At 28.9% G+C, this 23672-nt stretch overlaps 1 protein-coding gene across 2 annotated transcripts; it reads left to right on the top strand.

Moving 5' to 3' along the window:
• The first annotated feature begins 2166 nt into the window (after positions 1-2166).
• LOC145195166 (uncharacterized) lies at positions 2167-23638 on the top strand. 2 transcript variants are annotated; one of them, XM_090070217.1, is made up of 24 exons: positions 2167-2814; positions 2941-3030; positions 8735-8782; positions 11552-11647; positions 14542-14640; positions 15447-15494; positions 16271-16312; positions 16396-16455; positions 18480-18632; positions 18799-18898; positions 19159-19222; positions 19303-19381; positions 19694-19768; positions 20155-20228; positions 20314-20386; positions 20703-21062; positions 21151-21225; positions 21300-21365; positions 21485-21524; positions 21634-21725; positions 22084-22126; positions 22330-22418; positions 22587-23093; positions 23242-23638. In XM_090070217.1, the coding sequence occupies exons 1-24, from the start codon at positions 2770-2772 to the stop codon at positions 23389-23391; spliced, it is 2568 nt and encodes an 855-aa protein (XP_089926343.1). In that variant the 5' UTR covers positions 2167-2769; the 3' UTR covers positions 23392-23638. The 2 variants fall into 2 exon arrangements, with proteins under 2 accessions (XP_089926343.1, XP_089926344.1); XM_090070218.1 differs by having other exon boundaries at positions 22587-23141.
• Positions 23639-23672: the final 34 nt, after the last annotated feature.

The following is a 23672-nucleotide window of genomic DNA, read 5'->3' as shown; positions in this document are numbered from 1 at the left end:
TTGTTTTACTATAAGGCAATCAATTGTGGTATGTTTCTTTATATCTTTGTTTTACTATAATGGTTACTACAATGGTTATACTTTGTTTTACTATAATGGTTTACTATAATGGTTATACTTTATGTTTTACTATAAGGCAATCAATTGTGGTATGTTTCTTTACATTTTTTTTTGATAAAGTTCGAATTTTAATTTCAATTGAAATTCGATTGAAAAAAAATTTGAACTTTAATTTTTACAAAAGAAAAATATAGAGAATAACGAGCAGCATATTTTGTTAAAAAATCTTTTTTTGTTTTTAAGATTGTTATGGAAGCGATAAATAAGAGTTAATAAGTGATGAATAAATGAAACTTCATGAAAGAAAATTATTTTAACACACAATGAGCCTCGAGAATCTTCCCAGCACCCCCCCCCCTTCCTCTTAACGGCCATGTATGTATCTATAACACGAATAGGGGAAAGGTGCCTATGATGGCATAGCGTCTATGATGGCATACTGGTTATATTTCCATAAATATTGGTTTTGGTGTATAAGTGATTAGACCAACACGTGTATATTAGTAATTCATTACTTCTGGTGAAAACTCGTCCTTCTGTCGTAAATAATGCTTTTGTAATCAACAAACATAAATTTTCGCATGTGGTGTTGTAGTTTTAATGCTCTCATATATTTAGGATTACGATTTTATTATACATCATACAGAAGTGAAATTTTCATGCATTTCATCTGCAGGCTTTGTACATTTATTAGAATACTTCTTTTAATGCTGTGTGTAGAAAAGGGTAGACACAGCTTGTTTTAATAAATATGGTGACTCTATCCTATGATGGCATACCGAGGAGTTACCATCATAGGAAAGTCTGCAAAATGAATTGAAAAAAATCCCTGAAATAAATTTTACGCATAAAAGGTGATCAGGCTAAGAACAAAAATGAAATACAAAAGTTTGAGAAACCAATACATTTGGAAATGAGATCTCCCCCATCAGAAGCTTCCATATGCATTGAATCTTCTGTTTCAACGAAAGGATAAGATCTAGTATACAAAAGTTGTGTCCGGTGCCTTTAGCACCCTCTAAAATTGAATTGAAAACGTGGAAAAACTGGACCTCTGAATACCACACCGGATATCCAAGAATTAAAAGATAAGGCAAAAGAAAAAGATAACAAAGAAAAAGGAAAAATTTGTTAGAAAAACAAAAAGAAAGACAACTGTTGAAGAAAAATTCTGCAGTGAGGAGATTAAAAGAAGTAATAATAAAATGAATTTCGAATCTGATACAACATTTTTGTATTGTTATGAACTTTATTCTCTGTCTTGCTCTAAAGAACCATGGATTTGTTGTCAAAAATGCGGACCTTAGTGTCATTGTTTATCTGCAAGCATAAAGAGAAGTAGACAAAAATTTATATGTGAACTATGCTTATAGACCAAATATTTATTTTTAATTTTGATTTTTTGATAAGTTGTGTTTCCATTAACAAAAACAAAAAAAATTCTTGTTAGTCTAATTTCTTTAAAGTGTGCCATCATAGGAGCAGTTAGTTGCCTATGATGGCATACTTGTATTTTTTTTTTTAATGGTACAAACTTATAAAAAAGCAAAATAGTAAAAGTTCTGAGGTTCATTATTATTCTGCATGCTAGAGGGAATACACCCATGTCAAAAATTATTTTTTAAGTTTTTAGGTAATAACTCAGAGAAACGTTAAAGTTAAGTATGCCATCATAGGCACCTTTCCCCTAGTATTTTTCATGCATTTTCAAAAAATGAGGATTCTGTGGTTAAAAAATTGACTTAATAGAGAAAAACTATAATCAGTTTTGGATTCTCCTCCCAAAAATTAGTTAAAAACAACTATAAGTCAGCAAATATTGTGTTCCCCAGTGTAATAATCGAACAGAAAAAACTTTTAGAAAAGTCCGTTTATATCAAAGCTTTTTTAAAAACCGATCTCCAGCACTATTTCTTCAAGTTAAACAGGCTAAGCGATTACTATCAAGTAACAGTAAAAAAAGTTCTTGAATTCGAAAAAACTTACGCCCTTTTTACAAAAAACTGATTCAATTTTTGATCCGTGAAAGATTAGACACAAAAACTGACTTCATTGCGCATGAGTCAATTTTTCGCTTCCAATTATGTGCGACTCTTGTATAGTATTAAATACATGTCGCCTTTTTGTCCGAAATACGCTTCATCTAAATTTTATATTTGTAAATGTAAATAGGTACATTTGTTGAGTTTATTGAGTGTTTTAGTTTGTTTAGAATTTGTTGAGAGTTGTATATTATTAAGTTAATTGAACATAATATTTTTTTAGAATATATATTTACAACGTTTATATTGACATGTGTATATTTATAAAATTTTTATTGAAATGTACATTAACATTTTAATTGAGATGTATATATTTACAAAATTTTTAAATCACTAAGCAGATATAGTATTAATAAGTGAACTGCTTATAAATTCTCTGGTAACTTAATACTATTACATTGTATTTAATGTTAAAATTGAAACAACATGCATGGGCTTAAAAATGTATGTATGTATGCATGCATGTATATATTTATGTATGAATGTATGTATGTATGTATGTATGTATGTATGTATGTATGTATGTATGTATGTATGTATGTATGTATGTATGTATGTATGTATGTATGTATGTATGTATGTATGTATGTATGTATGTGTGTATGTATGTATGTATGTTTGCATGTATGTATGTTTGCATGTATGTATGTAAAGATAGTTTTTTTAGATGTCAAAGCAAAATGCAAGTGTCTACGAAGCTTATTTTAGACAAGTATTAAAAGTTATCATTTATATAAGTTCTTAAGAAGAATGGTTGTAATCAATAAAAATATTTTTTAAGTTATGTAAAATCAAATTAGAAAAAAACTAAGTAATTATATTTTTATCTTTTCTTTAGGCCAATCCTTCAGGCAGTGGCATCATAAATGCTAGTGATGCTGCTGCTTTTCTTAAGAAGTCTGGGCTACCTGAAACAGTTTTACACAAGGTAAGTTAATTGCAAACATATTTGAAATAATACAGTTACATACAGATTAAATATAAAAACCATAAATCCAATAATATATAGTTGTAAAAATATAATTGTAAGGTAATCCTATGTCAAATATATTGAGTCTCTGTAATCTTAAAATATAAAGTAAAAAATATGGATTTCAAAGATAATGATTTTCTGATCTAAAATGAAGGCTGTCACCCTGAAAATCCAAGAAAGAAATTTACTTGCATATTATAATTTGCTAGGCTACTAAAAAAAAAAAAACTGTATTAATGCTTTATTTCTCTAATGTGTGATCAAAGTTGTTTGCTTTTAGAAGTTATACATTTTTAATACTTACATATCAAAATACAGTGTTTTAGTGACAATTTTGATAAAAAAGTATACTAGCTAAGATTAAACATGCTAATAATTATTTAAGCTAGTGACAGTAATTGTTTGTCCATTGCACATCACTTCATAATTATTCACTCCAAATCTGGTCCACTAACTGTACAAAAGAAGTTTGTATATATGAGTGGAAGTATTGGTCATCTTTTGGGATGGTTCATCATCTGAGTTCAGCTAAGCATATAGTGTCCATTGATTGTCTCAAATAACCCATTTCTCATCTGAGGAGAGAATGCAATCCACCAATAGTGGCTTGCTAGATTTTGTTTCTCTTCAATTTAGGAGGAATCTATCCAACTTTCTCACTTTTCCCATCATGTACTTGTGGTTTTTGAGTGCCCAAGTTTGCTTCATATTTATAGCTTTACAAACTTAATTATTGGTAATAAAGTTGCAATTGTAGCTCTAATTTGATTGGCATCATAACTAAACTTCACTAACTGGTATTTCTTATTGTTGATTAACTTTTTTTTTAAATTGCATAAATTATTAAGATATTAAAGGCTAAATTTGCTCCTTTTGCAGTTTCTATTGTCACAAAATTTTAATTGGAAATATCTCAGGAACCATCAGGTGTTTGGAATTTAACCCTTAACTGCTTGCACTAATAAAATCATACAATCACTTGCATGTGGTCCATCAGACCTTGTTGCTGAATTATTACTTCATATCAAATCTAATGTATATTATTTAAAGGAAATAAATAAATTTAATTAATAAAAAATTGTTTGCATACAATAGAAGAGTGCTCATTACAACCAGGCTTCAAACAATACATACTTACTGTTATTTGCTGTTGTTTTTTTTTTTTCAATACCACAAAAGGTACAACATTGTTTTTTTGCTGTGCCTGATATTCCTTCTTGGGGTTCTGATTCCTCTCTGTGTGTAAAAGTTTCAACCAAGTAGTTCTTAATTAAGGAATGGAGCTCACCTTTTAATCTCCACAGTACTTTTCTGCTTTTTAGATGATCCTGAATCAACTGCTTGCAAAAATATTTTAGGAAATCAATTGAGCTGAGGGCAACCTTGCCACCTAAATTGAATAAAGATAGAAGAGAGCAAAGTGTGCTATTGTTTGCCTTGCAGTTGAATATTTTGAGCATAATTGGTCTATAGAGTTGACTGTGACTTGTTTTGCTGTAGAAATTTATTTTTGTTCTCAGCAAGTTATTGTTATTTCTCAATCTATTTAAACGCAAAACATAAAAAAACACATCTCTTTCAAATCTTGTTTTTGAAAAAAACAATAGGTGGCTTCTTATGTTTTGCGTTAAAATGGATTGAGACCTTCAAGGGCATCTTAAAATGCATCTAGTCATAACTTTTAAACAAGGTCTCAACTAGTTCCAAATAACTGTCAGCTTTGTTATTATCAAAAAAAGTCTTGTACCACAGCAATAAAACTTTCCCTGGATTTCTTCTTCTTCCTTGTAAGTATTTTTGGAAATTCTGAACACTATAATTCTCCTAACCTGTGGTTCAATTAAAACACCAGCTTTCACTTTTGGCTCTGATAGCTTTGGAAAAAAGTCTTGAAGATACTTTAAAGCAGCAGAGTCTTTGTTTAGACCTGTAACAAACTGCTTCATCAGCCCTAATTTGATGAGTGCAGGAGGAAACAAAGTCTTTTGAGGATCTACCAATTGCTCATATTGGATATTGTGCCTTCCCTCTGAGAACTCAGTCTTTTTAAGCCAGTCTTTTTTCTTGTAATTAGCTGCTCTGTCTCTACTATCCCAAATACAGAGGTAGCACGGAAACTTGATTAAACCTCTTTGGAATTCAATTAATAATGCTACCATCTTCAAGTCTTTAATAACCTCCCAGCCATACTCATTGTATTTCAAAACTCTGAAGCTTGATACTGCTATAGTCCTACTTTAGATGCACTGAGTTAAGAGGACGGATACTTGTTTCTATAGTGCAGAAGTACAGATTTAAGGCTTCTTGAAGAGCTATCAATAAAGAGTTGCCATTCATCTGCTTTTATCTGATGGTTCATTCCTTGCTGGAGGTGTAGGTACAGGAAGATCTGCACTGTGCGGTACTGATGTAATAGAAGATGGAATGTGTGGATTAGAAACAGATGGTACATTTCTTCCAGTTCTGCATTTGGAAGAATCCACCATACAAAAGTAGAAGTTGGTTATGTGATCACTTGGTTCTCTTCAAATCCTAGGAGCAGTAAAACTTCAATGCTCTTTTTTTCCCATCCTGTACCATCCTGGAAAAGAACAAATGTTTCTAACACATCTATTTTATTTATGATATTTTATTTATGATATACCTTTATTTTACCTTCTAAAGATTTTATTCTTACCTTCTAAAGATTTTTTGCAGTGATTACATGCAAAGTGGGGTGCCCAAGTCCTTTCTCGGTCTCCAACATACACTGCAGGCCAAAAGTTTCCTGACACTTGATATTTTTATATAAAAAGCTAAAATCTATCCTGTATCATTAAATTAATCAATAATATTAATTTATAATACTTAAACTTACTAATTTTAAGTGTTTATGTAAGTTTGTTTTTTTTATTGTTTATTTTAACTTGATATAAAGTGTTACATTACTCTTAAGAGTTTGGTCTTGTTAAAGTTATTTATTTGTTGAAACATGAAGTAAATATTTATAATATAATGATAGCCAACTAAAATGATTAAGAATATTTAGTTTTGTTTAGTTTTCATATGGTATTAATGGCGGTTGCATTAAAAAATCTTTAAAAAAAATTTTAAATTTTATAATTCGACTATTTAGTTAAAAATAAGGGTAAAAAACCTTCTTTAACGGTTGCAAAACTTTCTGAAATAATTACATTTTATAAAGAAAGTTATTCAGTTCTTTAAAATTTGCAAAAAATTAAAAGTTGTAGGAAGTACTGTACAAGATATCATCAAACTATGGAAAGAAAAAGGCATTTTTGAAGACAAAAAAAGATCTGGTAGATCACAGAAGACAACAAAAACAGAAGATAATAGTATAATATTGATGAGTAAAAGAAATCGAAGACTTACAGCCCCGGAAATAACTTCAGGCTTTAATAGGAGTCATTCAAAATCTATTTCATTAACCACTACGAAACGATGTCTTAGACAAGCAGGTCTTTCTGACTCTATAGCGGTCAGGAAACCGTTGCTACGGATTGGAAATAAAAAGAAAAGGTTACAATGGGCTATAGACCACCAAAATTGGACAGAAGAAGACTATAGAAAAGTACTATGGACCAACGAGTCAAAATTTGAACTGTTTGGGCAAAGGCGTAGAATTTACATCAGAAGAACAACAAAAGAAAAAATGATCCCAGAGTGTTTAGGACAATGACCCTAAAGACACCTCAAAATTATGCAAGAACTATATAAAGGAACAAGAGGATAATGGTGTCCTCAAAAACATGACCTGGCCAGCCCAATCACCGGATTTGAACCCAATAGAGTTACTGTGGGAAGAATTGGACAGAAAGGTCAGACAAAAATGCCCAACATCCAAAGAGTACCTGTGACAGATATTAGAAGAATCCTGTTTATCAATTGCACCCAAAATAATAAATAAATTAATAGGATGCCACGGATCGCTAAAAAAGTGATAAAAACTCGTGGGTTATTTTTTTATGAAAAGACGGTTTAATAATAATAGTGTTGTTAGTATTTTTTTTTTATTTCATTTTTTGTCTTTTTTTTTTCTTAAATAGTAACTATATGTATCTTTTATAAAATAAATCTGATATTTGAATTTTTTTGAAATAATTATGGGAGTTTTAATTAAAAAATTAAACAAAACCCAAGTGTCCGGAAACTTTTGGCCTGCAGTGTCTGTTTTGTAAGCTCCTCACATTTTTTTAGATGTTGTCATTGAAAACTTCTTTGCTTATATTTTGATGAACTAACCACTTATGTAGCAGAATACATCTGGAGAACAATTGCAGGCCCTTAATGCCATCTCACTTTTGATCAATTATTTTCTGATTATTTTCTATTGTTATTTTATATTGTTTTCACTTGTTTTCTCTTTTTTAAAACTTTTAAGACCCTTAGTTTACCTGAAAATAGTGTAAATAAATAACCTTGTATTATGAAAAAGCCAAATTTTAAAATTCATCATTCTGACCACAAAAGTGAAGTTTCAGGACCAAAATTGTTTTCATTCATGATGTTTAGTTACAAAGAACTGGGAAATTTTAGTTTTAACCCAGGAATTAGAAAAAAATAAAGTTTTGTTACATAGTGTAATAGATCGTTTCTTTTGGATTACCTGTTTGATTATCTAGAGTGAGGGCACAATTTAATTTTTAAATTGCAAGAACAGCTTTCCCTGTCTAAGGAATGTATAAGACATGTAATTTTTCTTGAAAATCCAAACAATAAGCTACAAACTTCACAATTTTTTTTTTGAAGGAAATCTGTAAGTATCTCTTGTTTGTTTATTTATTTTGTTTTGTTTTTTTTTTTTTGTTTTTTTTTTTGTTTTTTTTTTTAATAAATCAAGTGCAACTGGTATATTTGCGTACTTGTTATCAATTGTGAAGTTTCTGCTCTTTGATCTATAGAGTTCTATTAACCGTTTCAGAACATCGAAAGACTTGTTTATTGCTTGAAATCTGTTTTTTGAAATGAGTCATCAGACTGTATACCATTATGAAGTTCTAAATTTAGTGTGTAAAATCTTAGTACTGAAGAAATAAATAGGAATATTTTGTAGCTCATAGTTACTCTTAATACATCCATATCTGTTCTGTCATCCATCCATAAGTCTTTATATGTTAAACAGTCTGCCTTCTTGATAGACATGATATATAATAACTCAATATATGCTTTAATTTCCGAAATATTTTTCTATCGAAAAATGCTGTCTTTCAATATTAATGCGTTTGTACAATTTACTATGTGTTGCAGCATATAATTGGTGAAAAACATTGAAAATGATTCTTTTTCTAAATTAGCTTGGTGTGCAAAACTTTTCAAGCCACTTTGGAATCTTGTTGTGAGCAGCTCTTCTTTCTCTTGTTTAAATAGGATTTTTTCACCATTTTGTTTTTACATCCAAGATTGACTAAGACAATGTGAGAAAGATAAAAAAAATTCTTGGAAGAGATAGTGATAATCAATATTAATTTAAATGTTTTGTGTCCATTAGACCACATGCAAATAATTAAGGGTTAAACTTCTCTAGTTCTGTATTATTCATTAAGCATGACAAGTAATTTAAGGATCAACTGATTTGGAGACTAGGTGTCAATTTTTTTTAACATTTGAATCTATTGGTTTTTGTTTAATAAATATAAAAGTGTTTTGGATTGTTCTTTAGATATGGGAAATTTCAGATAGTGACGGCAAAGGCTTTCTAGATAAGCAGGTAATTTAAAAAATTGCTTGTTTCTTTAAAAATGTTTAAGTATGTTTAGTTATTGATTACATCATACTTAATTTATCACTCAAAGTTTTCTGATTAAAGTTGGTTTAATGTCGACTGTTTCTGAATTAAAGGTTTTAATTCTATCCTGTTAAAATAAATTTAATCATTAAAAAAAAGAAAAAGTAAAAAGAGAAAAAAAAAGAGTGTTTGAAACAAAAATTTGTTGATTTCTCTTTTGAATTTTCTTTCTATATTTTTTCTTTACAATTTTCTTAATGTAGATTATATCAATTTCTAAAAGTAGAACATTTAGAGTTTGATACAATAAACTACAATTTTAATGGAATTCAATCACAAAGTAAATTACACTGTTTCAGAAATGAAATTTTACATTTTTTTAGTTAAGTTCACATGCTAAATTCAAATATGATAATGAAATTTGTTAGTTGGCTCAAGAAAAAAAAAGAAGTAGTGTTCAAGCAAAAAAAAAATTTTTAAGCTACTGGTGTAAATAATGCACCAAAACTACTGGTGATAAGTAAATAATGCACCAAAACTACTGGTGATAAGTAAATAATGCACCAAAACTACTGGTGATAAGTAAATAATGCACCAAAACTAAAAAAATATAAATATAAAACCATTTATTTGTATTAAAATTATATTCACATCAGTGAATTGATGAAATAATCTATTGTGTATTTTTATCAAGAAAAATAAGGTAGTAAACAAGCTTTAAGATGTTCAAAATATCTCACTAATCTTTAGTTTTTATCCCTTCTGCTTCTCTTAACTTTTCTTTTGTATTCAAGGAAAGGCTTATCTATTACAATTGTCCAGCAGTTGTCTGCAAGTATTAATGAGTTCCATTTAAATTGGTATCTTTTTAATTGCTACAATGTGTGAGTAGAAGTGCTCCTATGCTTATCAATGACACGTCCACAATTTGATAGAGATGAGAGTAAAGAAAGTGAATTCTTAAAGACATGTTGGAACCAAGATGTTTGTAGACCTGGATGAGTTTCTCAATCTCTTTCTTCTTTGCTACCTTATTGTTCCTAAGAAGATTTGAATTCAGTGATGTGAATGCTATCTAGTTTTTTTCCTTAAATGTGAATTTTTTTCCTTGCCATACAACAAAGAATGAAACTCATGGCTGTTAATAAATTTATGGATATGTCAACCAACAAAAATTCCTTCACTTATTTTGCAACACTAATGAAAAACTAGCTATCAGTACATTAAAGCTGCTTTATCATTGACAAAGTTTTGATTAATCCTAAGTTGATGTGTAATTCCAATTGCTGTCTATAAGTGCTAAATTCTCTATATTTTTACTCCATCTGCAACGTCTGCTATAGTGAGCAGTCTTTTAAACTGCCCAATTCACAAAGAAACCACAGTTCTTAATAATTCTTACCTAACGTAAAAACTGAGTAAGATATTACCTATTGTAGTTAAGAGCTCTTTCAACTTTTCATGTTTCTTTCACTGTACCTATATAAGCAATAGGAACTGAAGATAGCTGATTGCTATTATGCAGCAATTTAGCTAAATTCTGAAGTTACTACCATAAGATATAGTAGGCTGTAACCAGCTAATGGAGAATTAAATTTTGTCCCCATCCTTAAGCCTGACTTAAAAAACACAGGCTGCATTTTTTTCCTTTAAGAGGCAACAAGTCTATTAACTGCTCAGGAAGATTAGACTTTTGGACTGATCTGATGGCATCAGGGACTTTTTTAGCATTCCTCTTGGTGATAAAGTGGTCGTTTCAGCTTTTTTAGCACTCCTCTTGGTGATAAAGTGGTCATTTCAGTTTTTTTAGCATTCCTCTTGGTGATAAAGTGGTCATTTCAGTTTTTTTAGCATTCCTCTTGGTGATAAAGTGGTCATTTCAGCTTTTTTAGCATTCCTCTTGGTGATAAAGTGGTCATTTCAGTTTTTTTAGCATTCCTCTTGGTGATAAAGTGGTCATTTCAGTTTTTTTAGCATTCCTCTTGGTGATAAAGTGGTCATTTCAGTTTTTTTTTCAGTTTTTTGAAACATTCTAGTCTGTGAGAGTTTTTAGATGGTCAGTAAGAAGACCAATGACCTGGTTTCAATGTTCTTTTTGACAACTCTTTTCACGCTTTTTTCAGACAATGATTTGCCATTCTTCTCATTGTCCTGATGGGATTACTGTCAATCTGGGTTTTGAATGTACAGACTAGCCTGGATGTTCAGTTTTGACTCTGTAAAGTGTGCTTAGTGATGTTTCAACTTTCTAGTTAACTATGGAAATGGTATTCCCATATAGAACAAACCAACTATCTCTTAATGTTTGGCTTCCATGTCAAGATTAGGTTCATATTAGGCAATAAAATTATTTTTTGCATGTTGCATTTTATAAAGCTTACTTCAAGTGATTTCTGACATCAGTTGCTTTCAACAATTTGAGCTGTTTTCATTTTTGCAACTTTTATCCTAGAACTGTGTTATAACTGTGTCTATAAAACATAAAATTTTCATTAAATTGTAGTTTCAGTATTACATATCTTTATCATGTATCTTTGTTATATATCCTAACATATATATATTTTTTTAATATTTTTATATGCATAAATATATTAGAAATATAGGTGTAGAGTATTTTCTGCAAATCCAATTCAACCAACTTCAAACAGCACAAAAAAATTATAAATTTTTTGTTAATGAAAGAATTGTTTCTGCTGCATCTAAACATCTGAAGATATTTTTCTGAAAACTTAAAGCTTTATTTTCCTTTAGAAATTTCAGGTTGCTTTAAAAATGATTGCTCTTGCTCAATGTGGCAAAGAAGTATCCATGAAGTTTGTCAATGCACCTACTCCTCCTCCAAATATGGTTTGAAATATTGAATATTTAAATTATCATTTATTTCATAGCTAATTTTTATAAATATTTTAAATGAACCAATTATATGCAATACTACTGTATTCAAGGAGTTCAGACGGATCAAATGTATCTACTGAGTCTAAAATTATGGTTAACTTTTTTAGTGTGTTTTAGTAAGAGGTATTTCTCTAGTATTTTTTTGTGTGCTTTAGTATGAATTATTTTTCTAGTTCATTTTTGTGTATTTTAGTGAGATATATTTCTTTGATTCTTTTTTGTAGATTAAGAGGAAATTTATTTAAAAATTTTTAAAATTTTTAAGTTTTTTTATTTATAAAAGTTTTCTTCACACAAAAAATATATAATTAGTAACATCTATATTATTTTTGGTATATCTGATAAGAACATGGCCTACTTTATTTATACAGCGGGATATTTTGCATTTTGAAAAAAAAAAATTTTTACATGATCAACAGCTACTTCGCTGGTAGAGATGATTCTTTTATTATTAAGGAAAATCTTGATAACAATTCTTCTTGATAACAAGTTTTATCTCAGTTTTCTCATGCATAGGACAAGAAATAAAGTTTGATCAGGATTGCTTTCATTAATATTAGCACAACATAAAAATTCTTGACAACATGTACCAAAGCGTTTTTTTAATTTCTTTGCTATATATCCAGCAATATGAGCACCTACTTCTCTACTTTCTGGTGCTAGAGTCATGATTTCTGGAGTACACTGAGTTGTATCGATATCAAGAAGAAAGTTTTTCAAACATCAAAGTTAATACTTTCTTTAACTATACTTCTGATTTTTAATATTTTTTCAGAAATAGTGACATCTTTAAACCAACCAAAAATCTTCCACCACCCATTTGTCTGTATTGTCCAAATCTCCTTTCTAATGGGTCACTTTGAAACCTCCCAGTTAAAACAAAGTTATATCTGTCATTAAGTAAGTCCTCAATCAGCGAGGCATGACAATTAAGTGTTCTTATTAATGCTGCAGTTGTTTGAGCATTTAAAGTAAACTTCTCACAGTTTGGTACCTTTTGCAATTGCCAAGCTTCAATCTAGTGAGCCATTTCCCTAAGAAATTAAGGTTTTCTTATCTCCAGAAACAACTGCATTACCTAAAATATTAAATGTTAAATACTGACATTTTGAATTTGATAAAACCCACCACTTATAAAATAATGTCAAAAAATATTTTGTTTGAGGCCAACTGTCATAAAAAAAAACTATTCCATTATACAATTCTCCAAACTCATCACTACCAATCATCTCTCCACCAAAATACTCTTCACATTTTTGCAAGTGCATTTCATTAAAAATCAAGCAAATGTCTTGAGATATCTTCTCTTCTAATTTTAAATGTTTTGCACAACTTAGAGCATCAATATTTCCACTAGTTATTTTTTTAAGTAAAGATATTGATGGTAAAGGCAATTCATGCAAAAGTTGGTATGACTGTAAAAGTATATCATAACATCAGTGAATACTTTACAATATTGCCTGAAAAAATAGGTTTCTTCATATATTTAATTTGCTGTAATTCAATCAATATAGATGAAAGTTGTTCAGCTTGTGATTTAATGTAGGTAGGAAAATTATAAAGCATACTTTTACGAGATAAACAACAATCTCTTCCATGACAAAACCACTGAGGCAATGGCAGGGGTGAGCCTTTGTAAAATAATTTAACATGCATCTTATTGTTTACGTGAATGCACTCTGTAACTTCAGGAATAGATAAAGTATTATGACTCAATTTATAAGAAATTACATGATCATCATACTTCAAGAATGAAAAACTATCTGGAGCAAGACTTTCAGTAATATCATCAAAGTTATTAATCGAATCACTCAATAAAAACTGTCCATATTGATCTGGCTGAAATATTCTTTTAGTTGGTGATTTTCTTAACGAATTAGAAGATTTTATAACCTTCAGGCAAATTTGTACAATCAAATATATTTGGAATAGGTTGTTTTTTTTTTTATTAATCGAAAACATTGATTCATATTACCTTATAATATTTTTTTTCAAATAGTTTGATGCATTTTATGGAAGAATTTTAAAGAAGGTGTCCAATCTCTTCTATTTACAAATTTAATACAATTTTTTTTCAACTTTTCATTTTTTGGAAACAAAAATACTGCTGTAGATACTTCACCATCATAATTTGAACGACACAATCCAACATTTGTTAACCATATTCTTTGAAATTCAAGTTGCTTCTTTAAAAACGCCTTTTGAAAAAACTGGCCTTCTATTTTTTTTTTTTCAAAATACAAAATATCCGGCCGTATAAATAAAGTAGGCCATGATAAGAATTATTTTTGGGAAATCTAAAAGTGTCATTAACAATCTATAGTTCAGTTTTACAGTTCAGGTATCTTATCTTCTATCATCACCAGATCTTTTTTAGCATTAAACACAATAAAATATCTTGTTAGTGAAATTAAACACAATATATCTTGTTAGTGAAATTAAACACAATATATCTTGTTAGTGAAATTAAACACAATATATCTTGTTAGTGAAATTAAACACAATATATCTTGTTAGTGAAATTAAACACAATATATCTTGTTAGTGAAATTAAACACAATATATCTTGTTAGTGAAATTAAACACAATATATCTTGTTAGTGAAATTAAACACAATATCTTGTTAGTGAAATTAAACACAATATATCTTGTTAGTGAAATAAAAGTTATCTTTCACTGTGTATTTATTGAAAAAGGCAAGTTCCAATAAAATTAATTTTTCTGTCAAAAATTAAATGAAATAAGGTAAATTACTGCTTAAAATTGTACACCAAATTATATTATTAACCAAAAATTTACCTGCATAAAAATTTCCCTTTTTTATTTTTTTCTTACAAAATTTGTAGGGAAATTCACCATTAGGAGGAGGAGGTATTCAAACATCAGATCTCACAAGCTGGATCATTAAAGCAAAGGAAAAAGCAAGATATGATGAACTATTTGAGGTTAGTGCTCCCTTTTTTGGAAAGTTTGCAATAATTGTTTTCTTTTGCTATTTAAGTTGTTAATAAATGGGTGGGTGGAGGGAATTACTATCAATAAAATAAATGGGGGAAAAGTAATTTTTAAAAAAAAAACAAGGAGAGAAAGTAAATTAATGAGGTTTATTCCTGCTCCAAATAGTTGCTCACTTTTGGATATCAGATATTTTGAGTAAATATCTGAAGCAAATTATATTTAAATATACAAATACAGTTGTAGAGATCAACCTTTTGTGTTGCAGGGTTCCTCAAAAAATTGTTGGAAGGCAGGATGTAAGCCAGGATATTTAATGGGTTCTTAACAATTGTAAGAAAAACTCTAAAAACTGCCAAGTTACATGTTTTTCTTTTAATTTTAAAAGAAAAGCACATAGAACAACAGTTGTTTTTTTTTTAAAGTAAGCATGGGTTGTTACACCTGCTGGAGAGGAAATAGAGAAAAAAATTTTACTATGTTTTAAAGTTTTACCACCATCATCAGTTGAAGCAGAAAGATGCTTTAGTGCTGGCTGGATTTTTTATAACTAAGTTAAGAAAATCTTCGAGTGATAAAATAATTAAATAAATTTAACTTAAAATTGTTAAAGTAAAATATTTTTTAAAATAAAGTTTAACAGAGCACCAAATGCAACTTTGGATCAAGAAAAAAAGAATGATATTAGTATGAGGACTCACCAAACAAATTTTCACAAATCAAGAAATCCTTTATAAAATGAAATTCTTACAGTTTCCTAATGTTGTATATTGATATATATTTTTTATATTTATAGAGCTTAAAGCCTGTAAATGGTTTATTAACTGGTGAGGTAGTCAAACCTGTAAGTGTTGATTTTTGTTTCTTTATAGTAAATATTAAATATTTGCATGAGACAAAAACTTTATTTGTTAAAGGGTTTAAGTTTTTGTATTTTCATTTAAAGTATGTTGATAATAACCAATCATATGTAACCAATAAGTAATTCAAACTTAATATAGGCTACCAATTCTTTTCCCTCAGAACAGAATATGCAAATAGCACATTTTGTTCTTTTTGTAAAATAAATATTTAACATGTGTTCAAACTTTACAACTCTTAGTTAAGATTGTCAGTATTGCATAATTTATTTAAATAAATAATTACATAATTTATGTAAATAAAAGAATCAAAGGCTCAATATATTAATTTTAAATACTTCAACAAAATAAAACAAAAACGTTATATAAGTATTTTAATTTTTTTTTATTTATTAAATAAGCTTAATAAAAACAAAAAATATATCTTAAAATATTTAGTTACTTAAAAGTAACTGATTTTCTTTCTAAATAACTGTTTATATTAATACTTATTGTTTAATGTTTTGTTGTATGATGATTATCTACATTTTATTGTAAATGTAAAAAGTTCTTAAAAGTTCTTAAATTCTAAATCAAAAGCCAGAAATTCTAGCAGAATATTTCAGCTTAAGATTTCAGAGAGCAGCCAAAAGAAGTCCAAAAAGAACTTAGAGACAATTTATTGTCATAAATATTGTAAAGTAGGTAATAACTCACTTTACTGAGTTATTATCTACTTTGTAATATTTAGTTTGTAATTACTATTTTCTTCCATATGCAGGTGTTGTTGAATTCTAAATTACCTGTTGATGTACTTGGAAAGGTAAAAAAAATTTTGTTGCAAGATAAATTGTTTTGTTTTTTGTTTAATTATTTATAGATTTTACTAGAATTTTCTCCTCTTAGATTTGGGAAGTATCAGATATTGATCATGATGGATCCCTTGATCAAGATGAGTTTACTCTTGTAAGATGACTTAATGCTTGTTGTTTACTTTCACTTTAGTTGTTGATACTTAAAACTGCTAATTTACGTTAAAAACAGTTTAACAAAGGATTTTATTGCAGGGATTAGAATGCTTCAAGAAATTTTAAACCCTTATTTTCCAGGTTCTAGGCCTTCACAAGATAAGAACTCAGGCCTCCAGCATTTATATAACATATTTAAGGTTTACTCAAATTAAACAAGTTCTTATAAGTTCATTAAATCTAAAAATATAGATGGTTCATGCAGATGAACATCTAGTTATTTATATTGTCAGATTTTTAGCTTGCAAATTATTGTACAATTATTGGGTATGAAAAGTGAAGCCAGATAACAAACACTCAGCTAGCGCTAAACTAAGAAATTGGAAGTTAAGAAATTGGGCAGAGTTCAAAGTACAAATTCTAGAATTGGTTGCATTAAAGACATCAACTTTTTTTTCAACCCATCTCCCAAAAAGGTTTTTGGAGATGAATTAGAAAAACTTTGCTATGTACTTTTGCTCTGAATTAGAAAAACTATGCTATGTACTTTTGCTCTGCTTTCAAAGTTTAAAACAACTCAGTTACTTAAGGAAATTTATATTACTTAAGTAAAGTCAAGTTTTTTTTTTTTTTCAAATTAAACAGAAAGTTGTTATTTTAGAAGAATTTGTACCAAAGTAATCCAATTTTCAATTTTGTATACAGCTACTTTAAAAATAAGATCTTACCATTTTTTGGTTTATATTTTGAAAAAAAATTTTTAAAAAAGAAGATTTATGATTTGTTCAAAAATCATTGAGAGTGATAATAGATTTTCATTGATTCCAATAGATATGTGTGCCAAAACTTACACTTGTCAGATAATTCAGTTCAATACCATGGAATGATGAGGACTGCTGGCTCAATAAAGACTGAAGATGGTCTTAAGTTGATTGAAACAAAACTTTAAAATTTTGGAATAGTTACAGATGGAACCAGTGCAATAAAAAAAAACTGGAAGATTGTCTCAAATAACTCATCAACTATGACTTTCTCATGGAATTCACTCATCAGTAGTTGATGTACTTGATAAAAAGGCAAAAGATCTAGTAGAAGATAAAGATTTTTTTAGTGACAACATAGAAGAGGACACTGAAGAAGTTAATGATGATGACAATGAAACTAATTATCAAACTTCTGTCAATTGGGAACCACTTAATGAAGAAGCTGTTAAATTAATTGTTAAACCTTGAGTTCAATGGAATTAAAACCACTATCCAAAAACTCCACATGATTGTAAGGTTTTTTAAAGATCAAAAATGATGATCTTCAATGTTATCTTAATGAGTTTGGTAATGAGCTGGCCGAATTTTGGATAAAAAAAACAAATTGGAATTCAATATCTTGAAATTGAACCAGTTTTAGGAAAGCATTAGAGAATTTTTATGCATTAGAAATGCTTCCAGCTGATAATGAGATTAAAATTGCTAGATATTTGGGAGATTGCTTAGAAACTATTGGAGCTGGTGCTTATGTCCTTTGAAGCCTACAAAGTTGAAATTAAAGAGCCTTTACAAAAAGAGTAAGAAACCATTTCCTACCCCAAAACTCCAACTTAATAATCTTAATAAGGTTTTCTTAAATGTTTTGGTTTGTATCAAAAAAGAAATTTTTTGGTGCAAGCCAAAATATTTTTGGACATATATTAAGTATTTGAAGAATCAAATGGTTGTCTAAAATGCTTAAAAAATTGTACTGTGCTTTAAAGTTTTACCAAATTCATCAGTTGAAGCAGAAAGATGCTTTAGTGCTGGCTGGATTTTTTATAACTAAGTTAAGAAAATCTTCGAGTGATAAAATAATTGACACATGTTTTTTTTTTAATTCTATTTAGAATGCTTAACTAAATTACATTTTGTCATACTTACATAGTGTACTATCCACACTAAAATGTATATAACATTTGAATCTTTGGAAATAATTAAAATTACTTAAAATTACTTAAGCAATTTATTACCATTACTTGAACACCCCTACTTGTAGGCTATGTATCTGGTGTACCGTGCAATTGATGGTGCTGAGGTTCCTCATGTCCTTCCTCTTAACGTTGTACCACCTTCAAAAAGATACTTATTCAACACTCAGCTTCCTTCAAGCATTTCTGCAAACAATTCAGTTGGTTACAACAAAGCACCTGTAAATATTTTTTTTTTGTATTTATTTTTTCATTTTCCTGATTTAAATATCATTTTTCAAGTGCCAACACTTTTTTTTTAAAGATTCTTTAAACTGAAATTTTTAGATTTTCTTTAGTCAGAAAATCCTCAGCATATGAACTGAATGAACTGTTTTTTAAACTTAGAATCAACCTCTTGGTGACTGGGTTGTTTCTGCACCCTTGAAAGCAGCTTATGATCAAAAATTTTTGTTACTTGATACAAATAAAGATGGTCTTGTTTCTGGTTTGTTAACATTTTTTAACTTACTGTTGCTGTAGTTGGATGTTTTTTTTTGTTTTTTTTTTGCTTTGTTTTGATATTTCTACTTCTTATTTTATCTTATTTTTCATTGTATTTTTATTAGTTTATTTTGTAAAAGTACTTTAAAGACAAACTCCTCATGGAGTTTGTCCTTAAATGTTTTACAACTTTGAAATTTATGCTTAATTATTTTTAAGAGTTGTAAAGTACAATAAATTAGCAATAAATTCTTGTGTGAATAGGTACTGAAATTAAAGATATTCTTATTGCATCAGGTCTCCCTCAAGCTGTTCTTGCTCATATATGGTAAAAAAATTGTTGTTTTTTTTAGATAAATTAAAATTTAGTTTCAAAAAGCATTTTTAGTTAAAATTGATTTTTCTTAGGAGTCTATGTGATACAAATAACAGTGGTTTATTGAATTCTGAACAGTTTGCCTTAGTTATGCATTTAATTGCTCAGAAGGTACAAATTTTGTGGTTTTATATTTCTTACTATCAGAAGGATTTATTTAAATTTTTGATCACTTTTTGTGTTGTTTCTTGATGCATTATTAATTCAGCATCTGGTTTTTTAAGACCTTGGTTCTCTTAGAATTGTTTAAAGCTTTAGTTGAGACCATTCTCTTAGAATAGTTTCTACTAAATTTTAAATTATCTAAAGTAAAGTTGGCTAATTGTAAACCAGTTATAAAATAATGCATATCTTATTTTAAATAGATTAATTTAGTTGAATTCTTTTTTTACAATTTAAAACTTTTTTACTTTCTTTCCTTAGAGATCTGGTAAAGATTTGCCTCAAACCTTATCCCCAAATATGATCCCCCCATCAATGAAATCTTCAAGTGGAAATGTAATTTTTTATCTGAAAATTTTGCTTCAAGTTTGTTTTTGAAAGTTTTTCTTCTTTCTTTTTGTTTGTAGTGTTGATGCACAACACACAAAACTTGATATTTTAAAAGTTATTTATATTATAAAGTGTGTTATGCTCCTACTATCCATCCTTGTTAGAAATGTCTTTAAAAAACTAATTTTAGTTTTATTAGAAAATTTTCTTATTACATACAAATTAGTTGATATCATTGACACAAAATTAGTACGTTTTTTACAATTGTTGCTACAATTGTTATATTAGTTAAAATATATATATTTGTTGTTATATCTTTGTTGTTATATCTTGTTGAGCACTTGTTGATATTGTTGTTAAATTTCAATTGTTTGATTTTTTTTTAAAAAAAGGAATCATCATTCAATGATTTCTCAGCGATCAAAGAACTTGATAAAGTCAGTACTGAGATAGAAAACCTTGGAAAGTATGTTCTCATTGATATAACATTTTAAAGGTTTCTGCAGTATTGTATTAGATTTACATTATACATTTATTTATTTATTTTCCAGAGAAAAAGTGAATTTGCAACAAGAAATCAGCCAAACAGAAGATGCTATAAGAACGAGAAAAAGTGAAATTGAGGTTTCTTTGCATTTACATTTTCTTACATTTTCTTTGCATTTACACATTTCCTATTTGTTATTATACTTATTTATATTTTTTTTTGGAAAATTAAAAATTTTATATCATCATCATCATCATCATCATCATCATCATCATCATCATCATCATCATCATCATCATCATCATCCACAAGTATTCATTACCTTTTTCAATATTATAATTTTGTAAAAAAAAAAAAAAAGAAAAATTGCAAAAGGTTTAATATTGAATATTGTGCAATATTGCAAATATTGGTTTGGTGTTTTGGTGTACAATGCTTGATATAAACATTTAGGATCTACAGAGCAACTTAGAGAAAGCTAACAAAGGTTTAGAGATTCTCAACCAGAAAAAAACCGAATTACAGAAGCAGTTAGATGATTTAGATAGTGAACAATGCAAGCTTGATGACTCTATACAAGATGTGCTTAAAAAATGCGAAGAGGAAAAATTGGCATTAAAGCAGCTAAAATCAAAACTCGCTTTACAGAAATCTGATGTTAGAGAGCAGGAGCAAGAGCTCCACAAGGGAAGGAAAGAATTAGAAGAACTAAGAAAGGAGGAAAGTTTGCTGGAGCAACAAGTTGCAGAGAGCTCAAGGAAACTTGAGAAGCTAAAGAACAAAGTGACTGCTGACAAAAACGAAGCTTTACAAGTATGCAAAGTTCTTCCTAGATTTTTTTAGTTTATTAACTCTTAATTATTTTTTCATTTTGTTTCCTTGTTAAATCTTTATTCTTTAGATTGAGTCAAATCTTGAAAAACTTGACAAAGAAAATAAATCTTTAAAAGAAAAAATTGATGTTCTTACAGATCAGGTAAACATTTCTTCTTAAGATTTAAATATTACGAAATTATTGACAATTTTTCTTTTATGTTTATTTGCATTTAGTCTTCTACAGCTGGCAGTATGAGTGGTGGACTTGGCATATTACCTACAAAAATTGATGAAGATAAAGTATGGCTTTTTATTTTGTCAGGGCTGAGTTTTATATTTTTTATTTAAAAGAGATTTGAAAAACTGAAAACAAAAACTGCACAAGATTTAAAATTGTTACGTTTTATTTCCTTGTGTAGGATTTGTTCAAACATGACCCATTTGGAGTTCCTAACACTGGTAATACTGGCAGATGTTGTTTTATTATTCTAAAGTAAAAATGATAAGTATAAGAGTATTAAATTAGTTGAATGGCTTTTAATTTTATATCAAATTCTTGTCATTCCAGATATCGATCTCTTTAATTCTGATGACCCTTTTAAGTCCGACCCGTTCAAGCCATCATTCTCACAAGATCCATTTTCTACTGACCCGTTTCAGGTAGTCACTGAGAAATAAATTATTCCACCTTGATTTTTTCCATAGAATAAAACGATTTTTAAAATATATTATGAGGAGAACAACTTGCACATTTAAAATTACTTTCTTTTTCGGATCAAATGTAAATCGTATTTTTTGTTAAAAAATAACTTTATTTCAACCCAATCAAAAATCAAAAGAAATATCTTTACTTTTGGCTCCGTAAAAAAAAAAAAGAAAAAAAACTATTCACTATTGTACATATAATAGCATGTATGATGTATTCTCTTCTTTAAGTTGTTGTTTATTATCAATATTTCTGTATGGGAGTTATGACATTGTTAAGTTGGTTTTTTCTTTTAAGTTTTATTCCATTTAGAATGATGATCCGTTCAAATCTGATCCTTTTACAACATCACAAGGTAAAAACTTTGGTTGTTTTACAACATCACAAGGTAACCTTTGGTTGTTTTACAACATCACAAGGTAACCTTTGGTTGTTTTACAACATCACAAGGTAAACTTTGGTTGTTTTACAACATCACAAGGTAAAAACTTTGGTTGTTTTAAAAAAAGGTCAACCTATATTCGTTATACACGTTACAAATTTTTAAATTTTTTCTAGAAACGCGAAATATAGACGGTGTTAAAAGCGATCCTTTCTTATTGGATCCATTTGGAAGTGAGGGGTTTAGCTCTAACATTAAAGTTAAGGTAGCATTTTTGTTTACACCTCGCTTGTTTATTTGCTTTTCTCGATGCTTAGAAATCATATATAACAAATTCTGATAATTTTCTTATAATCAAATAATTAGTTTTTTCTTTTAAAAACCAAAATAACATGATATAATCAGAATGCAAAGAGTTTACATCTCAATTTAGAGTAAAGTCGGGGATGAATTTTCAAGCAAAGGAAGTAACTTTACGTCTTTCAATGATGAATCTGATGTTTATGCATATCCAAATAAGTTTAGCGAATCTTCAAGTAAAGCATTAAATTCAAATGATCCTTTTTCTAAATCTGCATCTACACCTGCTAAACTCACTTCTAGTGAAATTAATAGTACCGGATTTTCGAGTTCATCAGACCCTTTTTCAACAGATCCGTTTGGTCCCGGAGATCCATTTGTAAATTCAGAAGATCCATTTTCCTCTTCAGCTACAGCAACTGCTGTCGAACAGCCTTCAGCTGATCCCTTTTCAAGTACTAACAACGATCCTTTTTTGAGCTTTACAAACTCAGATCCATTCTCTTCAACCTCAAAAAAAGCTGACCCGTTTTTTGATTCATCGAAGGATCCCTTTAGCAGTTTCGCATCGACTAATCCCACTAAAGACGATATCGACTGGTTTGCCTTTGGTAAAAATGAAGAAAAGCCATACGGAACGGTAAAGATTAAATGATTGCTGTTACGCATCAAAATCGAGTTATACGTTGTAAGAAAAAAAATAGTAGAGAAAATCTTTTGTAAATTTTATATTGAGTTATATGATCTTTATTAACTTTCTTCTTCGTTAATCCAAAAGTTTTTTTAAGGATGAAGACTCGCAACTTCAGTGGGCAACTCGGGAAAGTGAGCGCGAAGAACAAGCGAGGAAAAAACGCTTGAAAGAACTATCCGATAAAGAAGAAATGGAAATCTCTTTAGCTATAAAGCAATCAGTAGAAAGTTCGTCTGATGCTTGAAACCCTGAGATAAGTTGCTTGATCGCTATTATCTTAAATACAAACATCCGAAACGAAAAAATTTAATGTTCTGATAGTGATATTAAATTGTCAAAGAGCAGGAGATGAGTAAAAAAATATTTCAAGATCCATAGTTTTGAAGTTGAGTGGTTTGTCATATAGGGTTTCGGATGATTAACTTGCACAGTTCTTTCGATTATCTTTTTTTATTATGTATGATTTCGTATAATTACACAATTCTTTTGATTACCTCACTTTTATACTACTATTTAACAGAACGT

Source organism: Hydra viridissima, unplaced genomic scaffold, assembly GCF_058129835.1.
Source record: "Hydra viridissima isolate aposymbiotic clone 2 unplaced genomic scaffold, HvirCarnegie_v1 scaffold_13, whole genome shotgun sequence".
NCBI lineage: Eukaryota > Metazoa > Cnidaria > Hydrozoa > Anthoathecata > Hydridae > Hydra > Hydra viridissima.
This window is presented reverse-complemented; position numbering and strand designations above follow the sequence as displayed.

Coding starts and splice junctions, on each gene's coding strand:
- LOC145195166 (XM_090070217.1), top strand. CDS start 2,770: ATGTCAAAGCAAAATGCAAGTGTCTACGAAGCTTATTTTAGACAA. Junction 16,313..16,395: donor CTGTTGATGTACTTGGAAAG/GTAAAAAAAATT, acceptor TTCTCCTCTTAG/ATTTGGGAAGTATCAGATAT. Junction 19,223..19,302: donor GCTGTTCTTGCTCATATATG/GTAAAAAAATTG, acceptor GATTTTTCTTAG/GAGTCTATGTGATACAAATA.